Source organism: Apodemus sylvaticus, chromosome 1 (genome assembly GCF_947179515.1).
Source record: "Apodemus sylvaticus chromosome 1, mApoSyl1.1, whole genome shotgun sequence".
NCBI classification, from domain to species: domain Eukaryota; kingdom Metazoa; phylum Chordata; class Mammalia; order Rodentia; family Muridae; genus Apodemus; species Apodemus sylvaticus.
The window spans coordinates 104663447-104685180 of NC_067472.1; the positions used below are offsets into that span (position 1 = coordinate 104663447).

At 41.7% G+C, this 21734-nt stretch overlaps 1 protein-coding gene across 5 annotated transcripts in view; it reads right to left on the reverse strand.

The window, feature by feature from the left end:
* Nucleotides 1-14: 14 nt before the first annotated feature.
* Nucleotides 15-21734, reverse strand: part of Fchsd2 (FCH and double SH3 domains 2) — a 186166-nt gene continuing 164446 nt past the window's right edge. For all 5 annotated transcript variants that reach the window (XM_052157215.1, XM_052157221.1, XM_052157231.1 and 2 more), the window contains 7 exons: nt 16585-16719; nt 11508-11591; nt 11208-11385; nt 10590-10810; nt 9727-9856; nt 9553-9635; nt 15-1984 (listed from right to left, as the gene is read on the reverse strand). In XM_052157215.1, coding sequence (XP_052013175.1) covers nt 1901-1984; nt 9553-9635; nt 9727-9856; nt 10590-10810; nt 11208-11385; nt 11508-11591; nt 16585-16719 — 915 coding nt within the window. In that variant the 3' untranslated portion in view covers nt 15-1900. The remainder of the gene's footprint in view (nt 1985-9552; nt 9636-9726; nt 9857-10589; nt 10811-11207; nt 11386-11507; nt 11592-16584; nt 16720-21734) is intronic.

The window sequence follows — 21734 nt, forward strand, 5'->3', positions numbered from 1 at the left end:
ATCAGGACACTTGGGAAACTTAATTTCATTTTTTATTATTCAACATTTTATACATAATAAATACAAACTTTTTACAGCCACTGTAAAGAAAGCGCATCTGCACGGAGGCTCCCTCTGAGCCTGACCTGTGCATGGTGATGCCGGGTTATTCCGCCTGGAGAGAAGGGTTATTTTATTTTTTATTTTTTTTAAAAAGGAGGCATATTTTTACAACTTTGTTTCTTAAAATAAAATTAGCAGCTCTTCCAAAAAATATTTTAAAATATAACAAAAGAGTTCAAATAACTCTGAGGTTATGGGAAACTCAAATCCAAGGACAATTTGGTTAGCTAAACAGAATACAAGACTGGGTGGCAGGAACTGCTCTATTATAAGCGCTTTGAAGATCAGCAAATTTGAAAATCTTAAAATACCCTTTTAATTCTTTTTAAACTTAAGAATAAGTTTGATAAACATAAAAAGACCTCAAATAGATCAACAGATAAATGTAAAAACCAAAAATCCAAATTCATGGAGAAGATTCGTCAGAGTATCATTGCTAAAGTGATCGAATGACTGAAAATCCCTTCAGCTCAGATATCAGTCAAAAATCCCACGGGGACATGTGACCATTTCAAGTTTTTAAGAGATTCTCAGAAGGGATGGAAATTTCAAAGCATCATACAACCTTTAAATCTGTGAATTTCTTTTCCCAGCCAAGGTAAAAGAGGATTGGAAAGCATTGCTTTGTTCCCTAGGTCGAGATCTACAGTCCACAGAGTGCTTGCCCTTCTAGGCCGAGGCCAAGGGGAGCACCCTGAGGCTCCTCCATGGCCTGCAGGAGGTGCGAACCTCCTTGGTCTCACCTGGACAGGCGTGCAGTCCTTTTTCCTTTCCACAGAAAGCAGGTTTCCTCCAGGGCCCACAGATTCTTCACCCTGGACAAATGTCAGGGCAGTGGGACCTGAAGCTGTACTTTCAGAAGGCGACAGCTGGTCTGCACCAATCACAACCCAGATGTCTAGGCCAGTACACTGGCTTGGGAATAAAATAATATAAGGGCCTCCCCAGTAGAAGCTGAGCAGTGTAGGCCTTTGTCCTCAATGCAGCCAGACACTTGGATTCAAAAGATACTGGTCGGAAGGGTATACGCTGTACGAACCAAGAGGAGAAATACTCAAAGGCAAAAAGAACATTAAAGTGGCTCATTTCAGGTGTGGAAGCTTCATCTCTGCTTCTTCCTTAGCTCCCTTCTAGTCTATGATGGGAAAGATGTGGTGGCCTCAGCCCCTCCAGGTTAGCCCACTAATACTAAATGAATGGCATAAATATTAATACAAAGGACACTGTTATTTTAAACCTGTTAGTTGAGGAAGAGATGTGCATTAATGCAATTGGCGCTAAGCTCAGACAGTCCGCTTTCTTCCCAGTACGGTTGCATTCTCAGTATGGGAGTGGACCTGGGGAGGAGCCAGCCTCTCCTGGATCCCTCTTGTTTCCTTACACAGTCAACTGGACTTGAATAACAATCAGAAGAGCAAAATCCACTTGAGGAAAGACGAGATCTTTGCCACAGCCTTGTGGCCACAGTAATATACTGTACGATTTCACATAATTTGTAATTCTGGGTCTGTGCCCTGGATCTAGGCCTGGCCTTGAGTCTCATATAAAAATGGGCCACCATAAGGCATGAGAGCTGCTCCCCTCTGCTTCTAGGACCCGCTATGATTTGTGCTATGGTAGGAGAGATGACATAGAAAATGATAACAAAAAAGGCACAATCAGGCCAACCAGTCCCATCAAATCCTCCGTGGTTTTGCTCCATTCAAGAGTCATCATCATGCAAAGGTGCCTAAAAACAAGACTGGCCAAACTGAAAGCCCGGCCTTGATTGTAGCAGTAACGGAAGGTAAATCCACTGTCACACCAGTGTAATCTCCACATCTTCCATCTTCTCAGCTGTCCGTCGGTGGTTCTGTGTGGGTGGTGGGGGTGCTGCCCGAACCTGAGCAAGAGACAATTACAGGGTTATCAGCCTCTTGACTCAGAGACTAGCACGCGGAAAGCTCCGATGTTCCTCTTGATGTACACTGACACCCGAGGGCCTGGGAATGCTCTGCTTTCCCTGTGTTCCCTGCCCTGAATGCCCCATACTGCATGAAATGTCAGGTCAGATTGCTTGTTGTGCTGGAAGTACCAAGGCATGCGAGTTGTGTAGTCCTAAACTCTTCTCCAAAGTAAAGCTGGGAGTGGCAAAAGGACACAGTGTAGGGACTGGAACTGCTCTACCACGTCTCCAAGGAGAGCCACGGGGAACAAGGCTGGAGAGGTGGGTTGGGGCAAGTAGTGAAGGGCCTTATTAAGTTATAGTGAGAAACTTGGATAGTCTCCATGCAGAAAGATGGAGGCAAGCCTGGGCTTCACAGTAAGGTTTTTATCTCAAAAACCAAACCAAACCAAATACCATGGGAGTGGAAATGTAACCCAGTAGGAGACTGCTTGCTTAGCAGGCTCAAGGCTTTGGATTCAATTCTCAGCACTGAAAAAAGAACTTAAAGGAGAAAGAAAAGAAACACACTTTATTCTCTAGGCAGAGGTTTTGGTTGGTGGTACGGAGCGTCAGATCTGGGTGGGAAAACATGACTCAGCAGTGTAGGAAGAGACTGTAGGTGGGCTGGAGTTCTTTGGAAGATGGCTTAGCAGATATTCTGGTCACCTGAATAGTGCAGAGCAGTGGAAGGTGCTGGGAGTAAACCCAGCAGGACCTGTCACTGTCCTGGGGTTGAGGGGTAGGAGGCTGGGACCAGTAAGGCAGCAGGAATGATTCCAGGACAGGGAGGAGGGGGTGACTTCCACTCACCCCGCCCCCCAGGCAAGATGGAGAGGGAACAAGTCCAGAAGGGAAGAAATTTAACTCCATTTTGCTGAGTTTGCAGGTTTGGGAAATCTGAGGTGTGATCCCAGAAACCTGGAGCTTGTGAAGGAAATGAATGTGGGAGCTGTTGGTATGGGAATGGCTTTCCTGGTCATGGGAGTAGATGAGATCGCGTGGGAAGAGTGAGTTCAATGGCTTCAACTGATGCAGCTGAGACAGAACAATCAAGTGTGTCTACGCCTGGCAGCCTTGCTGCTACGGTCTCCTCCTGCATCCCAGTGGCTCCCTGCATCTGTTCTGCTTCCTTCCACACTCTCTATTAAGCTGCCTGAGAATTTTTCTTTTTGAGACAAGGTATTATTATTATTATTATTATTATTATTATTACCCAGGCTGGTTTTAAACTCATGGTCCTTCTACCTCAGCTTCCCAAATGTTGGGAATTATAGGCATGTACCACTATGCCCAGTCAGTAGCAAGGTTTCAAAAATGTATAAGCAGTCAAAATGCTATCTTGGTCTTCACCTTTCAATGCCTTCCCATAACAACAGGGACCCATAACTCCAACAAGGTTCTCAATGCACATCAGCGAATGAATGAAGCCAGTGGATCAAGGAATCAAATTTGAATAAAATAAAATTGTCTCATATCTTCTAGATTATCAGTTTTCAGGCTATGGTCTGGGTATGGTATGGTGGTAGAGAGAGGAGTGGGAGCAGAGTGTGGGGTAACAAACTGCTAACAGCAGAGATCACACGAGTTCTCTGAGGCCATGCAGTGTATCTTATTTAAAAGTGCTTCAAAGATGCAAACACAGAAAAACAGATTCTTTTTTTTAAAAAAACACACTGTAATGTATGAGTGTTTTATCTGCATGCATGTCTGTGCACCATGTGCATGCAATATTCTTGAGGGCTAGAAGAGGGTGATAGATCCCTGGAACTGGATTTACAGATAGCTATGAGCTGTTGTGGGGGTTCTGGGAATGGAACCCAGGACCTCCGGAAGAGTAGCTGTACTCTTAACTGCTGAGTCATCTTGTCACCCCCAGGAAAATGGGTTCACTTTTTGGTGGGATCAGAGAGATTAGGGGGTTCAAAACAGTTTTTCTGTGTAGCCCTGGCTGTCCTGGCTCCATAGACCACGCTGGCCTTGAATTCAGATATCTACCTAATGCAACTACTGGAATTAAATGTTAGCACCACCACTGCCTGGCTAAAAAATGGATTCTTAATAAATATCTGCTCAGAAATTGCTTCATTTCATAATTGTGCTATGTTTGTATTTAAGTACTGCCACAGCTACCTCTCTGATCTTACCTTGGCTCAACGAGGAAAGTTCCAATGTAGACTGAATGAGTTATTGCATAACCTTCCTTTTTTTTAAAGAAAAATAATTTTTAGTTTTCCAAGCAAATAGACCCACAAAAGCAAGTTTGAGTAGCCATTTTAATATCTAATAAAATAGACTTTCATCTAAAATTAAGCAAAAGATATGGGGAAAAACACTTCATATTCATCAAAGGAAAAATTCACCAAGATAATGTCTCAATTCTGAATATCTATGCCCCAAATTCAAGGGTACTCATATTTGTAAAGGAAACATTCCTAAAGCTTAAATTGTACACCAAACTCCACACGTTAATAGTGGGAGACTTCATACCCACTCCTACTAATCAACAGGTTATTCAGACAAAAACTAAACAAGAGAAATAATGAAACTAACTGATATTATGAATCAAATGGGCCTGACAGATATCTACAGACCCTTTCACCCAAACACAAAAGAATATGCCTTCATCTCAGTACCTCATGGAACCTTCTCCAAAACTGACCATATAGTTGGTCACAAAGCAAGCCTCAACAGATACAAGGAGATTGAAATAGTACCTTGTACTTATCAGACCACTATGGATTAAAGCTGGACTTCAACAACAGAAGCAAAGAAAGCCTACAAACTCATAAAAACTGAACAACTCTCTACTCAATGATCTTCTGGATCAGAGAAGAAATAAAGAAATTAAAGACTTTCTAGAATTCAATGAAAATGAAGGCATAATATACCCACACTTAACCCACACCTAGAGGACACAATGAAAGCAGTGCTAAGAGGAAAGTTCATAGCTCTAAGTGCCTCCCTCCATAAAGAAATTGGCATGAGAGATCTCACAGCAACAATTTAAAATTACATCTGAAAGCTCTTGGGGTAAAAAAAAAGAGAAGCAAACACATCCAAGAATAGACTACATGGAATAATCAAAATCAGGGCTAATATCAATTAATTAGACACAAAGAAAACAATACAAAAAAAATCAAGGAAACCAAGAGCTGGTTCTTTGAGAAAATCAACAAGATAGACAAACCTTAGTCAAACTAACTAAAAGGCTGAGAGACTATCCAAATTAACAAAATAAGAAATGAAAGGGAGACAACAGACAATGCATAAATCCAAAGAATCATTAGATTGTACTTCAAAAGCCTGTAACTGGAAAATCTAAAAGAAATGGATGATTTTCTAGACAGATACCACTTACCAAAGTTAAACCAAGATCAGGCAAACTATTTAAACAGTCTTATAACCCCTAAAGGAATAGCAGTAGTCATTAAAAGTCTCCCAATCAAAACAAAAACAAAACACCCAGGGCCAGATGGTTTTAGCATAAAATTCTACCAGACTTTCAAAGAAGTGTTAAGACCAATACTCTTCAAACTAGTCCACAAAGCAGAAACAGAAGGAACACTGCCAAAATAATTCTATGGGGCCATAGTCACCCTGATACCTAAACCACACATAGACTCAACAGAGAATTTCAGACCAATTTATCTAATGAACATTGACGCACTAATACCTAATACAATACTTGCAAACCAAATCCAAGAATACATTATAAATATCATCTACCATGATCAAGCAGGCTTTATCCCAGGGTTGCTGCCATAGTTCACTATACAAAAATCCATCAATATATTCTACCATATAAATAAGCTGAAAGAAAAAAATCACAAAATCATCTCATTAAATGACACCAATGGAGAGAAACTTAAACAATTCCACTAAAATCAGGGACAAGATAAGGCTGCTTACTCTCTCCCTATCTATCCAATATAGTACTTGGAAGTTCTAGCTAGAAGAACATTAAGACAACTGAAGGAGATCAAGGGGATACAAATTGTAAATGAAGAAATAAAAGTATTGATATTCACAGATGATATGATAATATACATAAGTGACTCTAAAAATTCTACCAGAGAACACCTTCAGCAAAGTGGCTGAATACAAAATGAACTAAAAAAAGATCAGTAGCCCTCCTTTATACAAATGATAAAGAAAAAGAAATTAGGGAAATGACATCTTTTACAATAGCCACAAATAATAAAATATCTTGGTGTGACTCTAACAAGCAAGTGAAAGACCTGTATGACAAGAACTTCAAGTCCCCAAAGAGAGAACTGAGGAAGATATGAGAAGATGGAAAGATCTCCCATGCTCATGGATCAGTAGGACTGATATAGTGAAAAATGGCTATCTTAACAAAAGCAGTCCACAGATTCAATGCAATTCCCATGAAAATTCTAACACGATTCTTTACAGACCTTGAAAGAGCAATTCTCAATTTCATATGGAGAAACAAAAACCCCAGGATAGCTAAAACAATCCTGAAAAGAAAAGAGGTCACCATCCTTGACCTCAACCTGTACAATAGAGCAATAGTGACAAAAACTCCATGGTATTAGTATAGGAACAGACAGGTTGATCAATAGAATCCAATCAGAGACCTTAAAACAAATCCACACACCGATGGACACCTGACTTTTGGACAAAGGCAAAACCATACAATGGAATAAAAAAAGCATCTTCAACAAATGTTGCTGGTTTAACTGGATGTCTCCATGTAGAAGAATGAAAATAGATTCATATTTATTACTGTGGAGAAAACTCAAGTCCATGTGGATCAAAGACCTAACATAAAGTAGAAAAGAAAGTAGGAAATAGTCCTGAACACATTGGTACAGGAGACACATTCCTGAACAGAACACCAATGGCTTAGGTTCTTACATTAACAATTGATAAAAGGGACCTCATGAAATTGAAAAGCTTCTATAAGGCAAAGGACACTATCAACAGGACAAAATGGCAGCCTACAGCTTGGGAAAAAGATCTTCACTAACCTTATATTCTAGCAGAAGGCTAATATCCAAAAATATATAAAAAACTCTAGAATTAGATACCAATAAACAAAATAACCCAATTATAAAATGGGGTACAAAGCTAAACAGAATTCTCAATAGAGAAATCTCGAATGGCCAAGAAGAATTTAAAGAAAAGTTCAGCATCCTTAGTTATCAGGGTAATGCAAATCAGAATGATATTGAGATTCCATCTTATACCCTTTAGAATGGCTAAGATAAAAAACTCAAGTGACAGCACATGCTAGAGAGGATGTGGAGCAAGGGGAACACTCCTCCGTTGTTGGTGAATACAAACTTGTACAACCATTTTGGAAGCCAATTTGGTGGTTTCTCAGAAAACTGGGAATAGTTCTATCTCTAGACCCAGCTAATCCACTCCTTTTGGATATAGGGGGGCATATATCCAAAAGATGCCCCCCTATACCACAGGGATACTTGCTCAACCATGTTCATAGCAGCTTTATTCATAATAGTCAGAAACTGGAAACAACCTAGATGTCTGTCAACTGAAGAATGGATAAAGATAATGTGGTTCATTTACACAATGGAATATTACTCAGTTATTAAAAACAAAGGCATCATGAGTTTCACATGCAAATGGATCGAACTTGAGATTATCATCCTGAGTGAGTAACCCAGAGCCAGAAAGACATGCATGGTATGTACTCACTTATAAGGGGGCATTGGGCATAAAATGCAGGATAAGCATGCTGCAATCCATAGACCCAAAGAAACTGAGTTAAAAGGAGGTCCCAAGGGAGAATGCATGAATCTTACTCAAAAGGGGAACCTAAATAGTCATCAGAGGTGGATGCGAACAGGGAATGGGTGGGAGAGGAGGTGAGGAGGAGAATGGAGATGGTGATCAGGTGTGGGGAGAGAGTGAGGTGGGAGAGGGCTGGGCGTGAGAACGGAAATGGGCAGAGGCATCTCTGATTAATAGGTGGAGGCCTGGGACAGGAGAGGACACAGGGTGACCCTTGCTGAAATTCCTACCAAAGGGTGAGATAGAGACTTGAAGTGGGCACCTCCTGTAGCCAGGCAGGACTTCCAGAGGGAGGAGGACATCAAACCACCCAAAACCCTTCAACCCTGGATTTGTCCTAACTACAAGATTTGCAGAGATAAAGATGGAGCAGAGACTAGGGAACAACCAATGAATGACTGCCCTAACTTGAGAGAGAGCCAACTGTGCTTGCAGATGGGAACCTAGTGTAACAGTCTCCTGAGAGGCTTCATCCAACATCAGATGGAAGCAGATGCAGAGACCCACAACCAAACATCAGGTAGAGCTTGCCAAGTTTTGTAAAGAGTGGGGGATACACGTGAGCAAGCGGGGTGTGTGTGTGTATGTGTGTCAAGGACACCACAAAAAGACCTATAGAGTCAACTAACCTGAGACCATGGGGGTTCACAGAGCCTGAGCCACCAACCGAGGAGCATGTAGGAGCTGGGCCTAGACTCTCTACACATTCATGGCAAATGTATAACTTAGTCTTCGTGCGGGTCCCCTAATAAGTGAGCTGTCTTAGTCTTTGCTCCCTGCCATTGGCTCTCCTTCCCACTACCTGGACTGCCTAGTTGGGTCTCAGTAGGAGAGGATATTCTAGTCCTGCTGGGACCAGATGTCTTAGGGTGGGGTGGTACCCAGGGAGGGGGTTCCCTTTTTTGGGGCAAAAGGGGAGGAACAAATAAGGGTGGGACTGGGAAGAGAGGAAGGAGTGGGGACTGTGACGGGGATGTACACTGAGTTAAAAAATGATTTTTACTTTATGTATATGGATGCTTGTCTGTATGCACCCATGTATAACACATATCCCTGGCTCCTGAGAGGGCAGATGAGGGCCTTCTGGACTTCCTGGAATTGGAGTTGCAGATAGCTGTGAGCTACACTGTATGTTGGTACTGGAAACCAAACTCAGACCTGTAATAACAGCAAGTGCTCTTAACTGCTAAGTCATCTCTCCAACACCCATTTTTTTTTATCTTAATTTTTTAGTTTTTTTAAAGTCAGGGTCTGGCCTAGGATTTGCTATGCAGACCAGATAGCCTAGAACTGACAGAGATTCACCTGCCTCCTGAATGCTGGAGTTAAAGGCATGCACTGCCATATCATCTTATTTTATAGCTTTTCTTTCTTTTGTTTTTTCTTCCCTTTAAAAAATTTATTTGTATATATACATCCCAAATGCTGATGGCTCCTCACAGGGTTCCTCCCCCATCCCCCTGAGAGGGTGCCCTTCCCATACCCCCTCACTTTGGTGCATCAAGTCTCTATAGGATTGGGCACATCCTCTCCCACTGAGGCCAGACAAGGCAGCCCTCTGATGCATATGTGCTGGGAGGCCATGCTCAGCCGTTAAAGGCTAGGCTCACAACCAAAAGTATAGCCTTTCTTTCTTACAGTTCTTTTTTACTTCCCCAATGCATTGCATGGTAGATCAGTAGCAAAATGGAGCATGCAGGAAAAAGGAATTTATCATTTTCAATTTGGAAGAGGAGACTTACAGGCCGAAGCTTGCCATATGAGGTGTCAGGAGTCTGTCTTGAGGCCTGTGAGAATCCTGGTGATTCAGCATGAAGGCTGTTTTCTGAGGGAGAGAATCCAAGAAGTTGATGACTGAACAGTAAAGATGCTAGTATAGATTGAAGTGGTGAGGGGCAGATGCCCAGAACTCTTACCATTGGCTGAAGGAGACCGGGGGAAGAACTGTGAGCTCCTCTTATCTGGACTGGGATAAGGGCTGCTGGGAGGCTGGTCATACAGAGGCAGTGGAGGCAGGGATGTGTGAGGCTTGGGGGATGGAGAGATCTGCAGCAAAGGAAGCAGAGTTACTAGTGATCTGCTCTGCTGCTCAGTATGCCTTCCTTTTCTTTAGAGCTCACTTACAACTGTTAAGTGTTGTCGGCTCACAGAAACAACTGGAGCTAACAGAAATCCCGGAAGCTTCAATTTTGCGTTGCACTACATTATTTTACTGAATCTATCTTAAACCATTTCCAAGTCAGCCATTCTTTGGGTCATCTATTAGGCAACTCAGTTAAATATGTGAAAAACAAATGGTGTCTGTGTGTGAAAATAAACCACTGGTTGAGTTTCTGATTTCTCTAGGTTTTCTCCATGTCAGACTATGTAGTCACAATCACCTGCCTTACCCTTCCATCTGCCATGCCTGCTGGAACAAGAGGACAAATAAAACCGACAACTTCCTGTAAAATCACACTTAGTTGTGGTAGGGAAACTGAGGTTCTCATGAGGTAAGACAGCCTGGTGAAGGGTTACACGGTGGAAGCTAGCTGGAGACAATACACCCCCTCCCTGGCTTCTTTCTCTCTCGGAAAATCATCTTTCAAATGTCCTATGAAACTTAGTATTTTAATGAATTCAGAGAAAACGGTGTGAGAAAGACAATGAGATGTAAGATGGCCATTTTCTACAAGGTCCTGCCAAGCCTCTGGTTTTCTAAACTCGGTTGTGTAAACACTTGGCTACTATGGATTAGAATGAAGGTGAGGCTTATCAGTCTTGCTGCTTTCTCATGTACCTGAATCTCTCTTGTCCATGGAGTGTCACCATTCTCGGAGGCTGAGAGCTCTTCCACTAGCACCGATGGGAAAACGCCAATCCGACCACTGAACTCCCCTTCCCAGAAGCCATCATCATCTTGGTTTTCTTTGTTCAAGATGCGGATAATTGCTCCCTCAGGAAAGGACAACTCATCATCTGTCTGGCCCTCATAATCATAAAGTGCTTTCACAAAACAGACTGGAAGCAAGAGAAAGACAAACTGGTAAGAGACAGATAGACACACTGCTTTTGTCCTTGTTTTGAGAGATGATCTTCTTTGTAGCCCAGGCTGGTCTTAAACTTGCAACAATCCTCTGCTACAAAACAGCAGGTATACTCACAAAGTGTCTAGAAAGATGGACTGATTTTACAATCACCCTTGCCTCATAACAACTAGTGAGCGTCACACAAGACAGGGCAAGGTGTAAGCTGTTGTTCACCAAAAGTATCTTTATGTTCTGCTTATCAGGACTAGTGCTATCAAATATAGGAGGACATAGGGCATAAGGTGCTTCTAAGCCTACTGAAGACTAATTTTCAGGTACTAGTTTATGTAAAAACATGAGCAGATTGAGTGCTTTGTTTTAGTCTTTACCACTGGCATCTCCATTCAGGCTGCCTGAAACAAGTTCTGCTTCTGTGGAATTGCTGGACGTGTGGGACCGACTGTCCAAAGCAGCCAAAGACTGTAGCATGCTCAGTAGGCTGTTCGAGGTGGGAAATTGTAGGTACTTTTCTGGCACATAACCCACTTGGCCAACTTTATTTCGAGCCTGGGTAAAAAGACAAGGGGAAAAAACATGTTTGTATACAGAATTTGGACAGAGCATACCAAGTACCCAAACAAATGCCTAAAACATCACAAGAAGGGGTGATATGAGCAAAGGAATTATACCTTTACCCAGTCTTCCATATCTCCATCTTCAATCACTTCTAACACCTCATGTTCCTCAATGGTCAACTCATCTGGTTGAGAAGCCTGCAATGTAGGATGGCCATGAACAAAATCAAAAAGGTTAGATAAAGAGCAGATGTGAGCTGGTCATAACAAAAGCCAGGGGTCAAAATATCAAAATGATTTTGAGAAACAAAATTTCAGTGTTGTAAAACTATCATAATGAGGTGAAGTTTTACTTCAGAAAACTAAAGAAAATAAAACTGCAAAAGAAACTGGATCCTCAAGAGGTAATCAGGTTCAGTGAGCAGAGTGCCCTGCGGGAAGCGGAGGGCCTGGACATCGGCTCCAGGTTGCTTATTTGCTGTTACTTATTCAGGACAATGCCTCCATTTACTCCAAATGCTAACCTTGCCATTCTTGGAAGAATGGTGGTCAATGTGGCAAGCACCAGCACGGAACCAAGATGACCTGGGAGAGGCATGAGTAACAGAGAAGGCACTTGAATGGACGTGCATGCAGTGGAACGCAGACACTATGTACATGGATTGCATATGGCTTCAGTAATGCCCAGGACTCTTCTGCAAGCACTGAAAAGTCATGGCCAAAAGAAGAAAGTTATGAGCAAGCCAATGATTGCAGCTGGGATTTGCTCCACCTTGATGTGGAGACTGGGCTGCTCCACATAGAGAGTTCTCTATTAGCTGTAGCTGCTTTTCTGTCTCAGTTGGCACCCACCACCATGTCTTCTTTTGAGACACAGAACCTGGAGGAAAAGCAGATGCTCCAGAGGGAACTCCACAGAGAGAGAGCCTCCACCAAGATTTCCTGTCTGACACGTGACATTTGTCTTCTGGTTTTCTAGTAAAAAGCCTTCAAAGCTTTCCCCAATCCCACTACCACACAAGGTCTTATTATTCTTCAAATCTCAAGTATAAAATATCTCCAAATTATGCAAACAAAAGAAAGTAATGAAGTGAGTCACTTTTTTGGGGTATGGTCTCATGTTGCCCAAGCTGATCTCAATCTTGCTATGTAGCTAAGGACCTTGAGGAGCCTGAATCTCTGATCCTCTTGCATCTACTCATTGAGCACCAGGGTCACTGGTATGATGTACCACAACTGGCATTGAAAGTGAGTCACTTCCTGAGACATATTTCCCATCTCATTAAAACTCAGATTACAGATGATATCATAGCTTTCTGACAAACAGGACTGATGATGAAGGACTGAAGATGAAGGACCATTCATAATACTCCAATGACAGATTTTAAGTACATTACCACTGACTTCAAAATATGAAGAAAACTATTTACTCTGGAAATTTTTTTGTTACTCTGAAACTACATTGTGTGCTAGACAGGGTGACACATGCCTTAATCCTAGGCAGAGACAAGAAAAGGAGTTCCAGGGTAGCATGAGCTACAAAGGGACATCCTTTACAAAGGAACACACACACAAAAAAAAATCACACACAAAAATACAACCAAACAAAACCACTAGTAAATAAACTAGCAAAAGGCACCTTTGTAATAAAGTCACTTTCCTAACTACATGACAAGTCTTAGTATCAGTGCAACCAGGCCTGTGTGTGTGAAGGTAAAATGGGGGACAGAGCACTTCTACTACTACTACTACTACTACTACTACTACTACTACTAATCTTTCAGTGTTTTTTTGACATAAGGACACAGGGTTTCTCTGTATGTATTCCTGGATGTTCTGTAACTTGCTCTATAGACCAGGCTGGCCTTGATCTCACAGAGATCTACCTGCCTCTACCTCCTGAGTGCTGGGATTAAAGGTGTACACCACCCCCATGAGGCTCAGGGCACCTTTAAACATACTGCTGTCCTGTGCCAATCTATGTAGGCCCATGTCTAGCTCTGCAGCAATGGGCCAATAGAAGCAAACACTAGAGTGATGCTATAAGATCTACAGGGAGTGGGCCCTATGGGCCTCTCAAAGCCTTGAGCCAACATACTCTTTCCTATTCTCTGAGCACAAAGTGCTCTTCCTTGCCTGTTTCCTCCCTTTGTTCTCTGTCTGCCAGCCCTCCTGTCTTTCAAATGAGTAGGTCTGATTGCTGAGTATTAAGTCCAGCTTCGGTCTATTTCTATGGCCAATAACCAAAGGATGTCATTGAGGGACTGGAAAGATGTTTCAGCTGTTAGAGCACTGGTTGCTCTTGCAGAGAACCAAGTTTCATTTCTAGTACCTACAGGGCAGCTTACAACTGCCTGTAATCCCAGCTCCAGAATGTCTGACACTCCACACAGCTACACATATAGGCAAAAAGCAAGTGCACATTCAAAAAAGGTTAGAAAAATCTTTTTTTTCTTTTTTTAAAAAGAACATCTTTGATCTTTAGTTTGATCTTCCCACCCTACCTTACCCTCAACTAGAATATAATTCGTTAGGGGCCTTTTTGGTCAATGCCACATGGACGAGGGAGAGGAAGAGGAAGAGGAAGAGGGAGAGGCGGAGGGAGGGGGGAGAGGGGGAGGGAGAAGGAGAGGCAGAAGGAGAGGGAGAGGGAGAGGGAGAGGCAGAGGTAGAGGGAGGGGGATGGAGGGAGAAGAGCACTTTTGGTAGACAGAGGTGTTCATATAAAATTTGTTAAATGAAAGGGACAATTTTCCTTGCAGGGTTACTGAAGAGGTCAGGAACGAGCAATAAGCAGCAGCTCTTACGACTGCTGTGATTAGTGGCACAGCTCATGTTCTCCCAGAGCAGCCATTATAGCGTCTTGCTTTATGTTTACTTCCTGTAAGACCTTTGTATCTCTCAGATATAGACTTCCATGCATGGCACTCCAGCTAGTAGTTCATCCCTGAGGGTTTCCTTTTAGAACGACTTAAAGCAGGGCTATGTTTCTCTCTTCTCTCATCTCAACTATAGATAGCAAATAGTTAATAAGTGCCTACTAAATATACAGTCTTAAACCTGTGTCTTTTAAGTCTGAATATTCAGTAAGTCAGAAATCCCACTTATCTTTACATTTCTGTATTTTGCTTTCCTGGTTTAAAAAAGTCATGCTTATTCATTGTAGAAAGCTGAAGAATGTGCATAGAGATTGTGGAGATGTATATTAATAACAAGTTTTGTTTGTTTTGTTTCCTTTGAGATAGGGTCTCACTATGCAGCTCTGGTTAGCCTGAACTCAAAGATCTGCTTGCTTCTGTCTCCAGAGTGTTAAGCATTAAAGATGTGAACCAACATATCGGATCCTTTTAAAATGATATATGTGGTTTCTGTCTACATGTTTACCTGTACACTTTTGGCAATGGTCTCTTCTTCTATCATGTGCTTGACTCTGGGTATCAAGCACTGGCCCTAGGGTTGGGGATTTGAACCCAGAGTCTTGCATGTTAGTTAAGTACTTTCATACTGAGCTAAACTTATGATCCCTAAACATGTATTTTTAGTCTGGTTTACCATAGGAAAATGACTGGATATATCAGCAGAAGAGATGGGAAAGAATGTGAGCTGTCTGAAATCAGGTGGAGGCTTAGGATACATTTAAGTATCACAAATCATATTTCTAGAACTTTAAAGTAAATATAACAATAAGAAGTAACATCAGGAAATACTTTGAGCTTTAGCTTTATACTTTGAAAGACCTTTCCAAGTGTCTCAGAAGATGATTCCAAATTTTCAGAAGATTATTAAAATAAGTTACATGGCCTTAACCCTTTAGGAAACAAGATGTATTACCTGTCTAAATTTAACAAATGGATGTCAATCTCAAAAAAGCCCAGGAATGATTGCTATTGATAGGGCCAACTTTCAGTACACGGGGTGCGGTAGGGAATCAGTGTATAACAGTTGAAGTTTCTCTCTATATGTCCCCTGTCTTCCTTGGCACTATCCTCTTCTGATGTGCCTTATCACAGTGGGGGTCAAAGGACTCATTTGTTCATTTTCCCATTCTTTGGTCATTTACTGTGCCCAGGCACCATCCCGGGGGCTTGGTGAGGATGTATGAGGAGATACACCTCCTGCTTAAAACAGACCCTTTGCCACAGAGCCGTCTCCAGAGGATTTAGCATCATTTGCTTTATTGTGGCCTGATGAGCAGTAGTGAAGCACACAGAGCAGTCATCTCAATGAGCAGTGGCTCTATTAGACTGTGGAAGCCCCCTCTGTGATGTTTGTGTGACACTGAAGTCACTTAATGCCATATTCTTCTGTTAAGCAATGCATGCCTGTTCAGAATACATGACAGAGGGCAATGGGTCAGAGTACACTTTTACAAGTGACCTTAGGAGGTACTTTTTTTTTCTTTTTATAAGGGAAAGATTTTTTTTTTAAAAAGATGATTTATTTTAATTATTTGTGTGGGTATAAGGGTGTGTGGTCCTTGGAGGCTAGAGGTCAGGAGTTGGACTTACAAGTGGTTGTGAACTGCTATATGTGGATGCTGGGAACTGAACTTATGTCCTTTGAAAGGGCAAAAAGAGCTTTAGCTGCTGAGCCATCTTTCCTGCAAGGGAAGTGCTTTTTGAGCTGAGCTCCAAAGGTAAGAAGCAGGCAGCTGAGACTTGAGGAGGTAAGAGTTCTAGGCGGAAGGCGTGACCAGCACAGATGTTCAGGGACAGCAGTGGGTGTTCCCGGAGTCTGACCTGTATCCACTGGCTACTGTACTGGATTCTTCCCTACAACTGCTCTTTCCTCCAGCCTTAATCTTGAGGAGCTTCCTAATAGAGGACCTACGCTAAGCTGGGGTATAAACTTAAAGTTTATGGGATGTAAGTACTATGCTCAGTGTTTAGCCATGGAAGTGTTACTTAGTTTTCACAGTATATACTATTCCTATGATATAGGAAACAAACAACCCCCCTAAAAAACAGGTTAACAGAGACCTGGTGTATGGTTGGGTAGCTCAGAGCAGTAAAGACAGGGTTTTAAGCAGAAAAGTCTGACGGCAGAGACTCAATATTTCACCACCATGTCCCGTTGATATCAACAGATGGCAGCTTTATGCTAGCCAGAATAGTGTAAGCAGATGCAGTTCTCCATGAATTCTCAGAGTTGCCACAATTTACTATCAGCGAAATATGGGGGAGATACAAACCTTATAGGAATAAACAACCTTGCAGGTGAGTGGATAATTTCTTAAGGTGCCAGATGGGCTGGAGCTGCTGTCATCAAAAACATCCATATTGTCTTCAAACTCTTCTCCTTCTTCTCTTTCAGCATCTGCATTAAGCTAGGAAAAATTAGAAGCCATTGGCTACTTTGCTTATTTCATGAAAATGGTAGAAAACAAACAAACAAAAACATTGAAATTGAATTGTTTCAAAATATTAGTTTATCTATTCAACCTTACATATTATAACAGACCAGAGAATTTTTAAAATGTTGTGTCAGGTGTAGCATACATGCCTTTAATCTCAGCACAAAGAGGCAGAGGCAGGTAAATCTTTGTGAATTTGTGGCCAGAATGGTCTACAAAGTTTCAGACCACTTGGAGGCTACAGAGTGAGACTGTGTCTTTTAAAAAAAGTAAAACATCAGGCTGGAAGACTAGTGGTTTTGTAAAAGTACTTGCCATGCCGACCTTGATGACCTGAGTTCCATCAGCAGATCCCATGGTGGAAGGAAAAAGCCACACCACGGTGTACACACACACACACACACACACACACCCAAAAAAGTAAAACACTTCAGTGATGCACACTTGTAATTCAAGCATTTGGGAAGTGGAGGCTAAAATTTTAAGGCTGGCTTTAGCTAGGTAGTGGATTCTGGGCTAAATGAGACCCTGTCACAAATAAACCTCAAATATACAAGAAGATAATTACCAGTATCCTTTAACTTTTTGCTGTTAAATGTTGGCAAACAAAGGCCTCTTAACATTTTTAAATGCTAACATGAGGAAATATCAAAGACTGCTATATATTACAAAGAATGTGGAGAAACAGTCTTGTAACTATGGCAAGTAGAAATGCTTTGCACATCATTTTTAGAAAATATACTGCCCGATGCAGAGCTTAATTCATGACCAATAGCAGAATTAAATATGATAAAGTGCTCTGTTACCGAAAGACATTACTAGAACCACACGAATGAGCTAGAGATGCAAGCCCAGTTTATAGGAGTACTTGGCTAGTATGCATGCAGACCTGGGTTCCATTCTCTACATCCTCCAAACCAGGTGTGGTGGTGCATGCTTGAAATTTCAGCACTCAAGAAACAGAAGCAAGAAGATCAGAAATTCAAGGTCATCTCTGGCTGCAAAGCTGAAGCTAGGGAACTGGAGAATGTCATCCTGAGTGAGGTCACCCAATCGCAAAAGAACACATATGGAATGCACTCACTGATAAGCGGATATTAGCCCAGAAGCTCTGAATACCCAAGAAACAATTCACATATCAAATGATGTCCAAGATGAAGGAAGGAGTGGGCCCTGGTCCTGGAAAGGTTCAATGTAGCAGTGTAGGGGAATACCAGGACAGGGAAGTGGGAAGGGGTTGATTGGGGAACAGGGGGAGGGAAGAGGGCTTACGGGACTTTCCGGGAGGGGGCATCCAGGAAAGGGGAAATCATTTGAAATGTAAATAAAGAATATATCAATTAAAAGAAAAAAGAGAGATCCATTCACTCCTACAAGGAAGCCGTGTATAATGGATCCTGTCTGTAATACCAACACTCAGGAGGCCAAGTCAGGAGAACTGCTTTAAGTGTGATTTCAGTCTAGACTACAGGGTGACACTTGGTAACACATGGTTATAATCTCAGCACTTTGGAGGCAAAGGCAGGAGGAGTATCCTTGGCTATATAGTTGAGTTCAGGCCAGTTTGGGCTACATGAACCCCTGTATCAATCAATCAATCAATCAATGAATCAATCAATCCAATCAAAACACAACCCCCAAACAAACATAAAACAATAAGAAAGAACCAATGAAAATCTATACCAATGAACTCTAATCCATATTCATTAGTGTCTTTATCATCAAGGTAAAAAGAGCACATGTGCTAAGGATGTAGCAAAGCTGAACCTTATACACCAGTAGTGGGACTGTAAATAGCATATCTGCCATGAAAAATGGGATGTTTCCTTAATAAATTATAAATAGAGGCATATAAAAATGTCCTGTGTATATACGTAAAAGAAATGAAAGCAAAGACTAAAACAGATGTTTGCAAACTCATGTTCAAAGTAAGAATATTACAACAAAGGTCCACTAGTAGAGGAATAATAGGTAAATGAAACAGTACACATGGATAATGGAATATTACTCAGTCTTAAAAAGGAAGAAATGCTGGTTGACACATACTACTACATGGATGTACTTTAGGCAACATACAGCTGGTGCTGATATGAAGCGCCCAACACACATACAGTAGAGGACTGCCAGGTCTATGGATCATTCAGAGATGATGCACCTAACCCTCAAGAGACTGGCTGGGGCCAGGCAGTGGTGGCACACACCTTTATTCCCTGCACTCGGGAGACAAAGGCAGGTCGATTTCTGAGTTCGAGGCCAACCTGGTGTACAGAGTGAATTCCAGGACAGCCAGGGCTAAACAGAGAAACACTGTCTGGAAAAACCAAACTAAATCAAACTAAACCAAACCAAAAAAACAAAATAAAACAAATAAACAAAAACCTCAAGAGACTGGAGGTCCCAGGGAGTTTAGATGTTGGAGTGAGGGGTGGTGACACCCACATGGAGACATCCACATGGAGACGAGGGGGGGGGCAGGAAGGAGGTACGGGATGTGGAACAGTTAGAGGGTGGGGGAATAGGGGGAATAAAATATGGAGTGTAAAAAATTAATTAATTAATTAATTAATAAAAAAAGACATTATGCTAAGTCAGCCATTACAAAAAGATAAAAACCAACTCCATCTCTAAGAAGTATGAAGAGTAGCCCAAGTCATAGTAGCACAGCATTTGCTGGAACTGAAGTTGGCTGATAGGAGTTATTGTTTACTAGGTACAGAGTTTTACAGTTTTCATTCGGCTGTTTGAGACAGAGTATCACTATATATTCCAGACTGGCCTAAAATGTATGTATCTTAGGCTGGTCTCAACATAGAATTTTTTGCTTCTTCCTTTTAAGTACTCAGATTATAGATAAGGCTACCATGATCAGTGAAAATTTTCATTTTTTAAAAAAGATGTATTTTATTTACTTATTTATTTATTTTGGTTTTTCAAGATAGGCTTTCAAGATAGGCCCTGGCTGTCCTGGAACTCACTCTGTAGACCAGGCTGGCCTCAAACTCAGAAATCTGCCTGCCACTGCCTCCCAAGTGCTGGGATTAAAGATGTGTGCTACTACTGCCTGGCGATGTATTTTATTTTTAATTGTGTGTGCACGCATGCGCGGGCATGTATGCATAGAAGCTAGAGGCACCGAGTTATAGGTGGATGCTAGCTAGTCACCTGTTGTGGTGCTGGGAAATGGGTTCTCTGAAAAAGCAGGACAAACATTCTTAATCACCGAGCTATCTTTCTGGTCCCTTAAACATATTTTACATATTCAGAAGACCTTTCTTTCATACTCTAGGGAAAATTACAGACCTTTTACTGTATTACACAAAACACTCAGACATTTATAAAAATGGGGTAGAACAAGTTTCCAAAAATACATACGGAATGCTAACATGTACCGTGCTTTGGTACTGGGAATCAGTCCAGAGCACTTTCTCTTGCCAGCATGGACTGATACTAAACATTCCTTTCACCTCTTCTGTTTTTAGTTCATGTTTGATTCTCACGGAAAGGACTTGAAGGCTTTAGAGACAAGAGGGTAGACTGTCAGATGCTTTGTGTGGCTCTAGCAGATTTTTAAAGCACAGTATCTTAGACTAATCTCTTCCTTTTCCCTATTCATTGTTCTCATGGTTTCTTGACCCAGCCTATCTAAAATCCCACTCTTCCTTACTCTCTTATCTTAAGGACTACACTCTCAACCCTGCTTTCTTCAATCAAAACAATTCTTCTTAGCCATACTTACATTTTTCCTTTCTTAAATGTAAAAAGCTTATTCTTCCTGCAAGAGCAGTAAGAAGAACCCTGTGGGAGTTTTTGTAGTGACTGTCTTCTTGGCACGTCCAGCTCTGGGGTGCTCTCAGAAAGGAAGCAGTGACTGACCGGTTGCAGTTGAATACTGACTGTTATCACTTACTTGCTGTGTGTGACCCTGGGCAAGTCATCTGGTTTCCAAACTTCAGTGACTCAACTCTCTTATAAAGACAGTGCTTTTTCACAGGGCTATCATAAGGATTAGAGGAGGTAATCATGAACACTGACTTGGCAGATGGGAGGCACTTAGTACATCACTATCTTTTGCTGGCTTTATGAGGCAGAGAGAATCAGATGAAGAATTTGTAGACATCCAACACAGAGGAAAGCAGCTACTTGAAGAAAATTGATTAGCAGAACCTCTGAACTACTTGGACAGAGAAGTTACTGCAGAGCACAGGACTTTACTCCAAGCACTGTCTAAGTGGATAATATATAAACTTCTGTTCAAAGTAAGATGGAATATGAGAAACCAGATTTGAATTTCATGTTAGAAACAATTTAAAAAATTGGTTGTGGGCCTGTAAAATGGCTCCATGGGTAAAGGTACTTGGCACCTCCTGCAAGTTGTTCTTCGACCTCTATTTGATCAACAATGGCATGCCCCCCCAATAAATAAACATAACATAAAAAATACGGTCAAAAAATTTAAAAGTTTCCAAGACAGAGGCCACCAAGCAATGAAAGACAGTGGTATCTGGGGAATGGAAACACTTTGCTCAACTTATGCTCAGAAAAAGTTTCCAGGCTGGAGACAGTGTGCCCTCTGAATTGAGTGCAACATGGAGCTCACGAAGGCCAAGTGACAAGGAGAGCAGAAAGAGATCTGAGAAATTTGCAGGACTCAAGTCTTCGGCTGAGTAGTGTATGTGTATGAACAGAGTAGCTGAAGATAGAAATAAAACCATCTAGAAGGATTAGATAAGCATCTCTCTAGAACTCACACAGGTTTGGGGCATGACTTGTTTTCCCTAAGGCACAGCACATCACAGAGCAGTAAGACTATGGAAGACATAGGCAGTGCCATCAGCCAACTAGATGTAACTGCATTTGTAGAACACAGCACTCAAGAGCAGCAGAATGTACACTTTATATATCACACCCTGGGTCACAAAAGAAATCTCGGTAAATTTCAAAGAACTTAAGTATGTTACTGATCTACAGCATAAGTAAATTAGAGTTAT